The sequence below is a fragment of the Procambarus clarkii genome, chromosome 6, assembly GCF_040958095.1.
Source record: "Procambarus clarkii isolate CNS0578487 chromosome 6, FALCON_Pclarkii_2.0, whole genome shotgun sequence".
Classification (NCBI taxonomy): Eukaryota; Metazoa; Arthropoda; class Malacostraca; order Decapoda; family Cambaridae; genus Procambarus; species Procambarus clarkii.
Genome location: NC_091155.1, coordinates 48756576 through 48771587, shown reverse-complemented (window position 1 = coordinate 48771587; position 15012 = coordinate 48756576). Strand labels below are relative to the sequence as shown.

Below are 15012 nucleotides of genomic sequence, written 5' to 3'. Positions count from 1 at the left end.
ATATCCAGCACAAGTTTTTCTGTGGTCAACGTATTGGCAAGTAATTGATGAACCTGTTGGTGGGTCAAGATTAAAATACGGGACCCTTTACTTGCAAGAAGAATTTCCTTCATTGTTGTTATGGGTTGATTTTCTTCACTTGGGTCTTGGGGACAAGGACGCTTTTGGGAAGTTGAAACAGTTTTTACTCCAATCTTGTTTCCTTGGGAAATTCTGGTACGTCCATAGGTTCTGGGTCTGGCGGGTCTGGTACTACTTCCAGCATTTTCTTGACCTATTGCTCCAGTTGAATTTACTCCAATGTCGCTTCCTTGGGAAATACTGATAGGTCCATGTGTTCTGAGTCTGGCGGGTCTTACACTTCTACTGGCATTTTCTGCACTGAGTTCATGGGAAGTTGTTGCAACAACAGTCTGACCTACTGTGGAAGATGATGGAGTTGCCGCTCCAGTTGAATTTACTCCAATGTTGCTTCTTTTAGATAATTGCTGTTGTGTTCTGGGTCCTGCTAATTTCGGAGGCAATGGGTCCACTCTAACTCTAGCAGCGAAAGTAGATGTTCTGCCTAAGTCTAAACAAACCGAACCATCAGTTGTTCTGTTATAGCCACTGTCTCGGACACGTACTAAAGACCTTATTAGCAATTTCATGTCAAATTCATATGGTGCAACCATTATGAAAAACACTGTGCGCTCTCTTATTTTATATGATCAATTGTTATCCACTTCCCTAGAAAGAAACTTCCAACAGACAAAGGGTGGTTGTAGACCAGTTGATGGATAGGTTGGTTGGGTGGCTGTTGACCAGTTGATGGACAGGTTGGTTGGGTGGCTGTTGACCAGTTGATGGACAGGTTGGTTGGGTGGCTGTTGACCAGTTGATGGACAGGTTGGTTGGGTGGCTGTTGACCAGTTGATGTACAGGTTGGTTGGGTGGTTGTAGACCAGTTGATGGACAGGTTGGTTGGGTGGTGGTTGAGCAGTTGATGGACAGGTTACTACCGTGAAAGAAAAAAAAAATTATTTGAAAAAGAATAAGACACATACACACATACATTAGTATATTAAATATCTCTGTAGCTGAGAGAGCCATCTATAATAACCTTTCGATATGATGTGGAGCCTGGCCCGAAGGTGTGGACCTCTTAGCAGGAGTTGAATAAGACTAACTGCAGTGTTTCCGTCGCCACCTACCATCACTCGCTTATCTTTTGCCCTTCTAGCCCCCCCCCCCCTCATCCCCCAACTCAGCATTGTTGTATATTGCAGTTGTGACTCAATAATTAGAGAGTCGCTTAGTTGAATGCCGCCATACCATCTTCAAAACTACACTGGCTATAACTTCATTAAAGTAATCGACATTTATAAGCTCACCTTTACGATGGATATGATTGATCAGAAGCTCATGTTCATTTTCAAAATAAATATATTTTTGTGATAACTGAAGAATCATCATTTTATACAATTGCCATTTTGATATAGGATATGACATAAAATAAAGCTTGAAAATATCAACAATGTTTTCGTTGTTTTTTGGGAATTGCCTGCTGATCTTCCTTAGACTAGTACCACATAAAGTCCCAGTTCTGACTAAGCACTGTGTCAGCTGAGCCATATATAAGTATTCGTGGCCGCCGGCCATCCACTGACGGCCAGTCACACTCTTCGCTGCTCTTCCAAAGAAAAAAAAAGTGGTACGAAAAGCTCTCTTCAGAAAGAACTCACGCTGTTTCCTCAGATGGAATTAGAATGTAAGCTTATTCCTCATACAAATATAATATGTGATATTATTTTTTCTCAAAAGTATCAGACACCTGATCTAGATGAAATCCAAAACAATTAAAATATACCTTGTCATTTGAAATCTCGGTTAATTACAAGGTTAGTAATGCCTGTGTGAAAATTGGCCATAACACCAAAGATCCTCATCGAGTTGATTTGGCTTATTACACACTGGAGAATGGTGGCAAATCTTTACAAACTCACACTTACTATGAACTTGAACCCCTTTTCCAATCTCTGATGTCTCTTATTTTTTATATTTTTTTTTTGAGGGGGGGGGGAGGTATTTACAAAATTCCTTTCTCTAATGAGTTGACTGCTTACCATCGACATCCTCTTATTTATTTTCAACTATTCCTCCCCTTATAGTGTTTATATGTCTATCCTTTAGATTCTTTTTCTCTGTTAATGCCTCGACTTGTCGCCTGCCTTGAGTCTTATCTTTTGTCCTTTGTTTTGCGTCTTTTAAGTTCGTTTTATCTCTTTTTGATTTTGTTGTTTTCTCAACAGTTTCAGGCGAAGAAACTTTCTGAGAGGCGATTGCTTTTAAAATGCTGTCATCACCCAATACACTTGCGTACTTAACTTTTAGGTTTTTAAGGAACCACGATTTTTCTGCTTCCATATTAGCCTCGTGTAATAACGCAATCGATTTTAAATTCTTCTTTTCGTTATCGATAGACACTATTTGATTATTATCCTCATAGTTGCTTATTGAATATGTACGATTTATCAGTGTTAATTTACTAATATTGTATAGAATTGGGAAAACGGGTGCTATTTCTATAGCTTCATTTATCATTGGTATGTTCAATATTTCAGATAGCATATCTTGGTGGTTATACATTTCTCTTGAAAAATAAAGGTTTAATTGAATGGAACGCCGAAGAATATTATCGTTTATTACCGTGACAAGATTCTTATAGAACTGGGCGCAGAATATAAATTTGAAGATATGATTTGAAAGTTAAATAAATAATTGCATCATTTCAGATTTCGCCATTTCATTCTTGCAAAACATTTTTCTCATTGAGAGTTTTTCGAATGCTGATCATAAATACTTATTGTTGCATGTCCCGGCCAAGTAAGCATCGAGCTGAGTAGTGACAGCTTGGATGATTAATGTGAATTTATTCATTTGAGTTTCTTCATATTCTATGGGGTTCACCGAAGTCTCATCATGGTTAATCATCGACAAATGCAATCTTGTCTCACTTAATTCTGAAAGCATTTGTTTGTTGGAATCCTGGAGACTAGCATTTGTCTGTTGAATGGTCAACAGGTTAGAAGTTATTGTTTCATTTTCTTCTTGTAAGGTCTTAACATGTAAATCATTTTGTTGTTGTAAAGCCAGTATTTCATGAATATTATCAGAAGGGGACTTACGAATCACGTTCAAGATAATGTAATAAAAGCATTGTACATTATTTGCATTCAAATCTTGCCTTATTTCCTTCTGGAATAATGTATATAGAATAGTAACGAATGCATAAACTTTTATAACTTCCTCATTCGTTCCTTTATGATCTTTTTCCAGGTCAACAATTCGTTTGGTTATAATTTCTTTAACTAAAACTATTGATGCCACCGCGTCTATTAACAATTTAGCAACATAATTAGGTTCGTCTAATTGACGTTTTAAATGATCATTTTCATTTACATAAGGTGTTATTTGACGTTCGTGTTCATATACTGTTTCATCGATAATATTAGTTTTAAATTTTTCTAATATTTGATTAAATAAATTTCTTTCTTCCTCGTTAGTAAAAATATTAAGAATATTATTATTTTGGTGTAGATCATTATTATTAATATAATTTAAACGGGAAATCCTATCTCTAATGTCCTTTTCACGTTCTTCGTGAATGTAGTTATCACGTTCGGTATTTAACTGATGAATGAACTTATTTATTATTGCTTCAATTTGTGATTTTCCTGTTGCTTTCGATTCATTATCATCATTTAAAGGAAATATGCTTGAAAAACAATGAATTATATCGCTATTCGATAATGCAGGTTTTGTATAAAGTCGCTCTAATGTTTCAATATTATATTTATTTGCTTCATTTATATTCTTTACTAATGTATTATATTCGTCATACTTTATTTTTTTAGAATTTTCACAATCTAGTAGTTTTTGTTGGCATTCTTGAACATAATGGCTTTGGGATACTAATAAATTATTATATTTATGCCCGAAACGCTTTGCGTAATAGTGGCTTTAGGCATTGTATGTACTAGCTCTACCTATAAGTCAAACAATTCTTGTAAATATTTATTGTATGTATGTACCTTACCTAAATAAAATTGTATAAAATTGTATTGTATTGTATTGTATATTCTTCTTTTTCTGATAGTTTATCAGAAAAATTTATCAGATAGTTTGCATTTTTGTAGGGCTTCTTGGCATTCCAGAAATTGTATATTCTGGTTCTTTATATCGTTTTCACATGTGGCTAATTTTAGTTGGTATTCCTTAAGAGACATTAAATTTGTATTTATTTTCCTATTTAATTCTTGTTGTTGACGACTTATACTAGTATTATTTGAATTTATTAAATCCGTTAGTTTTTCTTTTTCATCAGCTAAGTCTTTTATTTGTTTGTCTTTGTCTTCGAAGATATGTTGAAATTGTCTGTCTTTCTCATCTAACATAAATGCATATTCTGTTTCATACTGTTTCTTTTCATCATCGTATTGGATTCTAAGCTTCATTTGATTATCTTGAAGAGTTGAATTTTCCTTCTTTAAATTCTCTATTTCATTTTCTTGGTCTCCTAATTTCTTTGTAAGCTGCACAATAGTAAGTTCTAAATCTCTCACATTTGTATTTAAATCTGTTATTGTGGCATCTTGATATCCACATTTAATTTCTAATTCACTTTTTTCATTCTCGCATTCATTACATTTTTTATTCAAATGAGCTATTGTTTGTTTTTGTTGATTCTGACTCTTAAGAGGATATGTTTCAGTTATTAATTTAATATATCGATCAGAGATAGTAAACAAATGAAGCATTTTATTCAATAATAAAATTATTCTTTTATCATCATCATTCACAACAACAAAATTGTTAATAAGAGTTTTTATGAATATACGTTCTCTCAAACCCGAGGAACCATTGTCTGGGAATGTTATAGTATTCAAGATTATTTTAACAATTTCACTCATTTTTTTTTAAATTATTGATTTAATATAATTCTACGATCAGGTGACAAAAATTAAGCAAGAAAAAGAAGGATGAGTGGGGCTTCATTTTCAAACAGGTAAAAGAAATTATTTATTTATTTACCTGATTCTCATAGAAATTGTAGGGGACGATGATGGATTGAGAGAATTAATTGGAGGAGGAGATGGTGGGTGTGTTGAGTAAGTAGGAGAAGATAGTGGTTTCGGAAAAGGAACTTTTTTGGATGCTCCATTCCCTTATACCCCTTCTCAACATAGAAATTTGTTTCTCCTGTTCTTTAAACATTTTATACAAAACTGACAAATTTTGTTGAATAATATGGTTTTCATGTTTCAGCTTATTAATATTCAGCAATAGTTGCTGTTGTGTTCTGGGTCCTGCTAATTTCGGAGGCAATGGGTCCAGTGGAACTGTAGCAGCGAAAGTGGATGTTCTGCTTAAGTCTAAAATGACTCCTGTGTTATAGGCACTGCCTGAGACACGTACTAAAGACCTTGACAATTGCATGTCATCAAATTCATATGGTGCAACCATTATGAAAAACAGTATGTGCTCTCTTATTTTATATGATCAATTGTTATCCACTTCCGTAGAAAGAAACTTCCAACAGAAAAAGGGTGGTTGTAGACCAGTTGATGGACAGATTGGTTGGGTGGTTGTAGATCAGTTGACAGACAAGTTGGTTGATTGGCTTGACTAGTATGTGGAATGGTTGTTTGCTTCTTCAGTTCCGCCAGAGATTGAGTAGTACTGCAACTACCACTGCTTGTTTGTTCACTTTCACTGTCTAGAAAGTTATATCAAGAGGTAGTATGTAGTGCTTGGATTGCGACTCTACCACTAATTAATCCATAAACTGTGTTCTGCTGCAGGCTACCTTAGTGACACTTTTATACTACCTTAAATACAAAAAAAATAGAAATATCTATTTTGAAAGGATACACACACACACATTGGTATAACTAAACTACAACTTTTCCTCATCTGAGATTATATCTGGGGAGAGGAATAATATTTCGTCAATAATAATTATAAGGTATTTATTATAGGAATAATAAGATTTGAAATTCATATATTTCCAGCCAGGTTGATAGATAGGATACATTATGTTATGCAAATGGTCTAAACTCATCCTTATTACTGTAGGTGTGGACATATTTTTGTATCCAACACAACTTTCTTGACAATGATGTTTTCTAATTTCTTAGAAGAGTCTTGGGTATGAAGTATTTTCAATATGGTCTCCCTCAGCACCTTCAGCCGCCAGCACATCTGCACGTTCATTTCCATAAATTCCAACATGTTAGGTTTTGCAGTGTTGCTCTCAAATCGTACATATCATATCATTATCACACATCTAAAACATTCTTTACTATGATATAATTACTTTAATAGTATATTTTATCTCAGCTCTGCAAATTGGACATGTGGATATGTTTGATGCACATTTGAAACAAGTGCACATGTGATTACAAGGAAAAAACATTAACTCACTCTCATTCTCCATACAAATCTTACACTCAATCACTCTGTGTCTAATTTTACCTTCTGATTTTGGGAGAGCGGCAACTTGATCACTTATTCTACCAAATAATGGTTGTGGGTTAGAATCACCAGACATTGGTGGGCTTGGGACAACATCAACTTCAGTCAATGTCAATTCATCAACTATTGTAGATTCTACTTGCTGATTGGGGTAAGACGCCAACTCAGTTCCATCAGACATTGGTTGGCTTGGGACAACATCAACTTCAGCTAATGCCAATTCATCTACTATAGGCTGTATTAAAGTTGTAGATGATTCTACTTGTTGGTTTTGGTCAGAAGCCAACTCAGTTCCATCAGACATTGGTTGGCTTGGGACAACATCAACTTCAGCCAATGCTAATTCCATTAAAGTTGTAGATGATTCTACTTGTTGGTTTGTGTCAGAAGCCAACTCATTTCTATCAGACATGGGTGGGCTTGGGACAACATCAACTTCAGCCAATGCCAATTTATTTACTAGAAGTTTTCTAACTTCGTCTTCTATGTACTGTAAGACTGCTTCAATAAATGACGCAATGTCAAAGAAAGGTAACCCCTTCTCTTTGAGTTGATTATGATACGTTGTCATCACATGATCTTCCTGGAAACCCATTGAAATAAGGTGCTTAGTTATGTCTAGTTCCTTAATAAGTTTGTGTTGATCTTCATTGATATGGGTTATTGAAGGGTTTGTCTCATAAGGTGGCCTTTCCCCTTGAACCTGAAAAAAAAAGTTAATGTTACAAATGGCTTTTATAAAGATTACAATAATAATAGTCAACCTTCATTTCAAGTTACTTAGCTGACATACCTGATCAATGAATTCTTTTCCTTTCATCAAGAAGAGGAAGGTACACTCTGGGTACCAGCGAGCATGTTCATCCCAAGGTATATCATCAGTTTCCCAGTTTCGAAGTCCATTCCCACAATGATAACAGTGCACATGATCACTTAAACCACAATAGAAGAATCCAGCTTCTGACAATTCAGTTGGTTTCTGTGTTACACGTTCAGGCCAATTGTTAAAGCTTGCTAGGCGACTTTCAAGTGTTAAGTAGTCTTTTCGCTTGGCAATGGTATGTTGGTGAACTCCATTGTCTGTCATAGGACTTAGACCACAGACATCTATTCCTTGTCTATAGGACGAATTTTTACTATTTCTCAGTGGAACGGAATAACCCTCGAATTTTTCATTAAATATCAGTGGAAAATTTCCCACTGGTTGGTTTCGAATGAATGGACAATGGGGAAAGTGATACTGATGTTCGCCTCTGGGAGTGTCTCCTCTTTCCCAGGAACCAAGAATGCCTCGACAAAAGACACAAGCAACGTGGTCATTTGTTCGAAGATAGTAAAAGCCATCACGAGCCAAATCAGATGGTTCTAACCATTCAAGTGGCCAATCTATGTAGGTATCCAAACGTTCCTTTTCAAACCGTAAACTGTCATATGAATCAAACTTCTTAGAAATAGATCTTTTCACGTTCTGATTAAATGTGCATTCTGGTTTCTCTTTCTTATGTAAAGCAATGATTCTATTTTCATCTTTGTTTACGTTCGTGGCATCAATTTGAAAATGGCACATTGAACATTCTAAAATATTTGCTTTATGAGTATAATAGAAACCCGCCTTTGCAAGTACATGACTGTTTACACTGAAGTTACAGTCCTTAAAAGTCTCCAAACGATTTTTTTCTTCTCTCATTGCTATGAAAACAAAATGTGAGTGTTGTATTAGACTGACTAGTTAGTGACTGAGAGAGGCATCTCTCTCTCTCTCTCTTTATATAATACACAATCTCCCTCCCCCCTCCTCCCCCTCCTCCTCCTCCTCCTCCTCTTCCTGTTGACTCATAGACTTAAAATTGGGACTATAGAGTTTATCAGCTGAAATCCTTTACCAGATCCCTTAAAAAGCTGAAATAATGGTAAGAAAAATATAGGGAACCAAGTGGAAATTCTGTGATAAAAATAGAAATTTTAATTGTGGAAATTTTACTACATTTTTTACACTACTACCTAACTACTTACTTATTTTTATTGATGAACACTTTATATATCATGTGTAAATCAATACAAACTCCAGTCTAAAAGATGTCATCCCTACCACAGATGTTACTAGAAAACATATTTTATTAATTGTCCCTAGTCCACTTCTCGACAGTAATGAAGACGGTAATTTGTCTCTATAGACTTCTAAAGATGATCAAGATGAAAATGTGTAACTGAGTTGGTTGTTTTCCCAATGCCTTCCACTGTATAATAAAGTTAATGGTAACTAACCACCTAATTCTTCTTCTTCATCATCTTCAAAATTGTCGGTCAAATTTTTTTCAAAAAGAAACTTGCTCCATATTGTTGGAAATTGGGGCCTAATATCTTCCACAGCAATATGTTTTTTTTCTACTTTTTCATTTAGCCACTGTAGAAAACTTGTCCCCATTTCCTGAAAGTAATGATAATTATTTATTAGTGTTATAAATCCCTTATTTTTCAACCTAATTTTTCAAATAATTAATTTCTTAAGAGAGTCTTTTTATGAAAACAAAGTAGGTAGGTGCTTTACCCATCATACTCACCTTACATCTTTGTAAAATATAAATCGAGAACTTGAGCCATTTCTGAATTTCATTTAGTCGTAATTGAGTTAAGTGAATATTATTCTCTAAACTCCAATTTTGCTTGTTTTTTTTCTTGGATAAAAAACAATAAACTGCTTTTTCCCTCAAGGCTCTAAGTATTACATACCATCTTGTTTTTACTTTTATCATTCCAATTGTTTCTTCATTCTCATTTAGAAAATAAAAAACTTCACCTTCTTTGTAAAGATCACTTCGCACCTGTAAAAATAATTTAATAATATAGTTTCATAAAAGAAATTGTATTGAAAAATGTGACAATATAAATTGGCACTTCCTTGTACAATAGACTTTTTGTTTGCCTACCTTATTCTGGTGTTTCACTACATCTTTAGCTTCAATTATTGAATAGGCAGGAGATGTAAAGCCTAATGCCGTAAACAGGTTGAGTGTGTAGTGTGGAGGTAATGCAAGAAGGCTAGTCTCTTCATATTCGTTGTACAATGGAGTAAAACAGATAACGTTGAGTTGATGCTTATCCAAGTGACTGAGGTTAACAATATGTTGGTTGTCAGGTTGAAGAAGCTCACACACAGCTGTACATTTAGTATAGTGTAAGATACTATATACCAAATGTCGATTCATAATATCCATATTATTCAATGTATCCCACAGTGATCTGGCCACAACTTTAGCAACAACATAACGTTCTCCATCATACCGCTCAATGTCTTCCCTTTCTCCAATTAACATATGAACAGTTTTACTCCCAGTAATTAAAAAAAATTTACCATTAATGTATCTGCCACTGAAATGAGCTGATTCACCATTCACTTTAGTCATACAAACTACTTTAGAAGTAGTAGTACTGGGATCTTCTAAGCAATATTGTTTCCATAGATCATTTGTTTCCGGTTGTTTATCATCCTCATCACCAATACCACCAGTAAATTTTTTATTGGCAAAGATCACTAAATCAAACTGTCCCTTAAACTCCAAGAGTGTTACACCACGAGGAACTTTTTTTCGAACTTCCGGATCATTGTTGTAGATTGTGTCATCAGGGCCATAGCAGTTGACCTTTATGTCATGAAGAATAGCAGGGTCGTCTTCAGGGGATAGGATTCCATGTGGGACATTTGCACTTATTCTTTTTATCTTCTTTATTTCTTTCAATGTTTTTAAAAGATTTTCATACCTACAAACAAAAGAAAAAAAAATAAGAAGTAATAATTTATTGGGGTATGGATATTATAAAAATATATATATGATATATATTATTAACATATTATAATAATGATACTTACAATTCCGAAGACTTTAAACTGTTTTCAGCATAACAAATCATCTTCTGAAATGATGCTCCAAATGTATCTGGAAGTTTTTCTTTCATCTTTTTTTGGTATATGTTATCAAGGGTCATCATTAACATATTTATTGAAAGTGGTGAATCCATAGTTGTTGTATATGTCAACAATGAAATAATATTAAATAGTTATCACTATGGACATATGCATGCTGCATCAGACCACTTAACACAGGTAATAATACTGGGCATAACGCTTTTATATACTTGAAGGCGATTTAACTCACCCCTACCCCTCCTCCTCCTCCTCAAGTCAGAATTGAAAAGATAGATATAAAAGAATTCAACTGTCAGTTACAACCCTAGTCCTGTGCTGTATCTAGTGAGTCCACTTTGATAATATTATAATATAATAAGATAATATAATTATATTGACTTAGTTTGGGTAAGGTAGGGTCTTGTTTGGTCTTACTCTAATTATTAGTCCTGCATCACCTTATACTATCTTAGATAAAAATGTTGATTGATCAGTTACGTTACATATGCCTTAACATATTTTTTTTTTTTTTTTTACATTCACAGATTTGAAATAGATCACCATTATGACTGATATTAACGAGACAACAGCAAATTTTGAAAATGATAAGACTTCGAGTGAACCCAATCCTACAGGCAAAGCAATGAACCCCAATGAAATATGGGAAGCTGAATCTGTAAAGATTATGTTAATAAAACTTGAAGAAATACTACTAAAGTGGGGAATAAAATATGAATTATTCATGAGACAAAATAATGGAGTCAAGCTTGAAAATACCTATCAAGTGATTTTGATGTCGAAGGCCTCATCACAGGAAAAAATTGAAATAGACCATATTAAAGTAGTATTTCAAGATGATGAATTGGTTTTGTTTAATGGGTGTGATGACAACTTAAGTTACCACCTGAAAAAACACAAATATGTTGTGTGTGAGTATACCCTCATCCAATTAACTATCCGTAGTTTTCTTAAATATGAAGAAAAATTACCCACTACTTTGTACATACGAATTTTTAAAGATGAATGGGCATCCAGCCCAGCGTGGGATAATCGGGTGAAGTAACTTTACACACAAAATTTAATGATTATTTCCTCGGCTTCAAATAGATGTTTTCCTCCTCCCCAACTTCAATGGAAGAATCACTTGATATATCAATGAGATAGCTTAAATATCATGTCTCCAAAAAGCTATAAATGTCTCCTGTCCCCCCTCCCCTCTATTTGGAGGAGGTGGGTGCAAGGCGTCGTCCTCATTCACTCCAAACCCACCTTCACGTATCTAGACAGTCTTCACAATACTGACATATGACAACTTGTACTGACACTCACCGGAACTAGTGCCAGCCATACTGACATTATCATCTTACTTTTTAATTATACTACATCTGTTCCCATTCTGGGCTCACTTTTTATTTAGTGAAAAATTACAGTGAAATTTAAAGGTGCCCCCATTCCCCTACCTATGTACACTAGAATAATAAAGGCAAAATTAAAAAAAAAATAAAGCAATATATTTTATAATTCAAACACACTTTTATTTAGTGAAAATTACAGTGGAATTAAAAATGAAATGAGGCAGCCTTCAACTGTTCGAAAGTTTTTTTTGTTTAAATCAGCAATCTCCTGCCAGAGGTTTGTATTCTTCTTCTTCAGGTCGGTGATGTACCCACGTCAGTCACTATGTCAGTCACTGTGCGGAAGTTTTGAATAACATTGGCTCTTTGGTCCCATTATAAATTAATATGACTTCCAAGTGGTTGCACATATCAATTCCTCAAAAGAAAGGCGGGTTGTTTCAGCCTTCCAACTCTTTAATTTCATTTTTTAAATCATCAATCTCCTGCTTGAGGTCGGTATAGTTCTGCTTCAGGTAAGTGATTATTTTTAATAACTCTTGCTCTATCATCTTCAATAGTGTGTTGTTCTGATTGATGTCGGTGTTGTTCTGCTTGATGTTGGTGATTATTTTGCTGATTAATTGTAACAACTCTTGGTCTGTCTTCAAAAGTATTGTCTCATTCTGCTTGATGATGTCGGTATTGTTCTGCTTGAGGTTGGTGTTGTTCAGCTTGATGTCGTGGATTATTTGTAACAACTCTTTCTCTATATTCAATATTAGTGTCTCCTCTTCCTCTTCCCAGCATAGTTTCAAGGTTTTTTTCAGCGTATCTTGTGTCCAATTCTCCATCCTGGGGTTCATCTGAGGAGAGAGCATCTCGGACAACTTTTTCTTTGGAAGAGCAGCGAAGCTGGCCATCAGTGGATGTAATATAAGAGTGAGTGTGGTCGGCGGCAACGAATATTTATATATATGGCTCAACTGACACAGTACTGCTCCGGGCAACCAGCTATTACATTACTAGGTGGACTTCGCCGCCATGAGTTTGATCACAAGGTTTTCAACACTTTATCTAAAATATCACTTTTAAAAATGTTGACTTCAACCTTCAACGGTCCAAAATTTTTTATTAAATCAGTATTCTTCTGCTTGAGGTTGGTGGTGTTCATCGTTTTTTCTAATCAATATTCTTTTGATTGAGGTGTATTGATGTTCTCTCTGTGACATCAATAAGCATTGTTTCAATTTTTTTTTCAGTGCAGCTTCTTTACCTTAACTTGTGGGCGACAATTGGGGAGTATGACTGCTACGGGACGCCCACTCACGGATGCGATCCCACTATTGCTCGACACGGGTGCTTTTGGCTGCTGGGTTGAAGAAGTTACGTAAAAAAGTGAATTTGAATTAAAAATTACCCAAATACTAGAAAAAGGTGGGGGCCTGGGAGCCGGAAAAATTATTTCATGTATATTAATGATATTAAAACTGCCAAATTGAAATTGACCACAAAGACATCTCATGAATACAAAAAAAAAATATATATATATATAATAATAATCTGTTGTCCTTTTGGTAAAATTTGGGTTGGGGTAGGATAATAAAATAAATTAATTTGTGGAAATAATATAATATATTCAGTATCTCATTCTTTTACCTTTTTTTATCCCAATTATTTATTTAGAATGACTAACAACTACTACTATTTTCTGATTGAACTGTCCATTCATGCTTATTTTGTAAAAGTATTTTCTTGGGGAAATAAGCCACCACAATGCAGCCAACAACATTCAGAAACCGGTTTCAAGGTTCTGCTATACAGGCATTCCTCATTTTTTTCTCCAGTCTGTGTGATTTTATCCATGATGGCTTCGGTAAAAAAAAAAAAAAAGTAAATTCCGAATGGTCTGAACAACTTCTATCTTCCATTTAGTGTCTGTCACTTCGCCATCTCTTTTTGGGAAGTTGCGGAGCTGTGTAGTAGCAAATAAGAAAGACATTAATATATTCTCTACCGAATAAATTTTAACAGAGCATAGGAATTCACAGATTAAAAAAAAAAACTTTTAATCACAAAAAAATAAATAACGTACAACTGAAATTAATCCTCTTATTAGTAAAGTTAATTACAAATACATACCTGTGCCTGTTGTTGTTTCTTGACCGAAGACACGTTCCTCCACATTCTCCTGCTTCTCCCATTCCTCCCCTGACTTGGTGTCATCATCTCCATCTGAAGACCATGGCCATTTGATTTTTCTAGAATCAAGCTTCCTTAGTGCCTTTTCTTTCTTCTTCATCTTTCTCTTTATGGCCTTATTTAGTACCAAGCCCTTTAGTTTGTCAATCAACCGGTCACTTTCGAATGCGTCTGAGGACGACGATAAGGACGACGATGAGGACGACGATAAAGACGATAATGAGGAAGAAGATGAAGAAGATGACCTTGCTTTTACCGTTGATTCAACCAAACAAGACATTTGCTCAAGTAAGACAGATGCAGCTTGGCCTCTTTCAGCTTGTTCTTTTGCTTCCCCAGAAGAGTTAGTAGTTATCTCGAAACCCTTCATCAGTTCGGAAACAAGGGGTGGGGGAGGATAGAGGGAGGAAAGAACGAATAACAATAAATTAAAATTACTATTATAATTGTGTTTTACTGTAGTATAATGAATAAAAAATCAATCTCTAAATGTTAATTTACCTGAAAGAGACAAATAATTACAAGTCAATCATTTTACACTATACTCTCTTTATATGTTTCCAAATGGCTTAGGAAGTGGTATATTCTGACTTGTTCCTTCAGCTTCGGCTGTACCTGATCATTGCGCACATAAGTAGTTAATGTAGGTACTATAACAATAAGAAATAGAGTGTGTGGTTTTTTTATGATTTGATTCATAAACTGAACTGGTAAGGAATTGATTATTGAAGCTTGTTGTTATGTAATTCTTGATGGACTAGATGACTGCATATGGATCAACAGTTAAACTGTAATGACGCCTGCCACTACCCTACTGAATGATAAACTGCTTAATTTCAGTAGACTGTACACCTGACACTGGAGCTGGAGAGAGAGCAAGGGTTTGTGACTCTTAAATAGGCAGAAATTCTCCTTTTATACCACTATCCCATCCCCCTCCCTCCACCATAGGTTGCTGAATCAATACAAGTTATTTTCATTAATATTTTCTATATTTTTATTAATATAGGCCGATTACTAAATTCTAATTCTGATTATTTTGTTAGATCATAAACA

At 34.8% G+C, this 15012-nt stretch overlaps 2 protein-coding genes across 2 annotated transcripts; both read right to left on the bottom strand.

Moving 5' to 3' along the window:
- Positions 1 to 4142: 4142 nt before the first annotated feature.
- Positions 4143 to 7111, bottom strand: LOC138356151 (putative leucine-rich repeat-containing protein DDB_G0290503). The gene is made up of 3 exons (XM_069311902.1): positions 6845 to 7111; positions 6466 to 6658; positions 4143 to 4618 (listed from the first exon to the last, which is right to left on the bottom strand). Exons 1-3 carry the CDS (start codon positions 7109 to 7111, stop codon positions 4143 to 4145), a joined length of 936 nt encoding a protein of 311 aa, XP_069168003.1.
- A 149-nt stretch (positions 7112 to 7260) lies between these two features.
- On the bottom strand, positions 7261 to 8228 carry LOC138355121 (death-associated inhibitor of apoptosis 2-like). The gene has a single exon (XM_069309843.1). It carries the CDS (start codon positions 8201 to 8203, stop codon positions 7283 to 7285), a length of 921 nt encoding a protein of 306 aa, XP_069165944.1. The 5' UTR covers positions 8204 to 8228; the 3' UTR covers positions 7261 to 7282.
- Positions 8229 to 15012: the final 6784 nt, after the last annotated feature.

What these genes read in the sequence shown, in the direction of transcription:
- LOC138356151 (XM_069311902.1), bottom strand. Translation starts at nt 7,111, where the DNA reads ATGGGTTTCCAGGAAGATCATGTGATGACAACGTATCATAATCAACTC. An exon ending in TGGAATTAGCATTGGCTGAA is followed by an intron (nt 6,659 to 6,844) that starts GTTGATGTTGTC and finishes TACCCCAATCAG; the next exon opens with CAAGTAGAATCTACAATAGT. An exon ending in GATTTGTATGGAGAATGAGA is followed by an intron (nt 4,619 to 6,465) that starts GTGAGTTAATGT and finishes CCACAATAACAG; the next exon opens with ATTTAAATACAAATGTGAGA.
- LOC138355121 (XM_069309843.1), bottom strand. Translation starts at nt 8,203, where the DNA reads ATGAGAGAAGAAAAAAATCGTTTGGAGACTTTTAAGGACTGTAACTTC.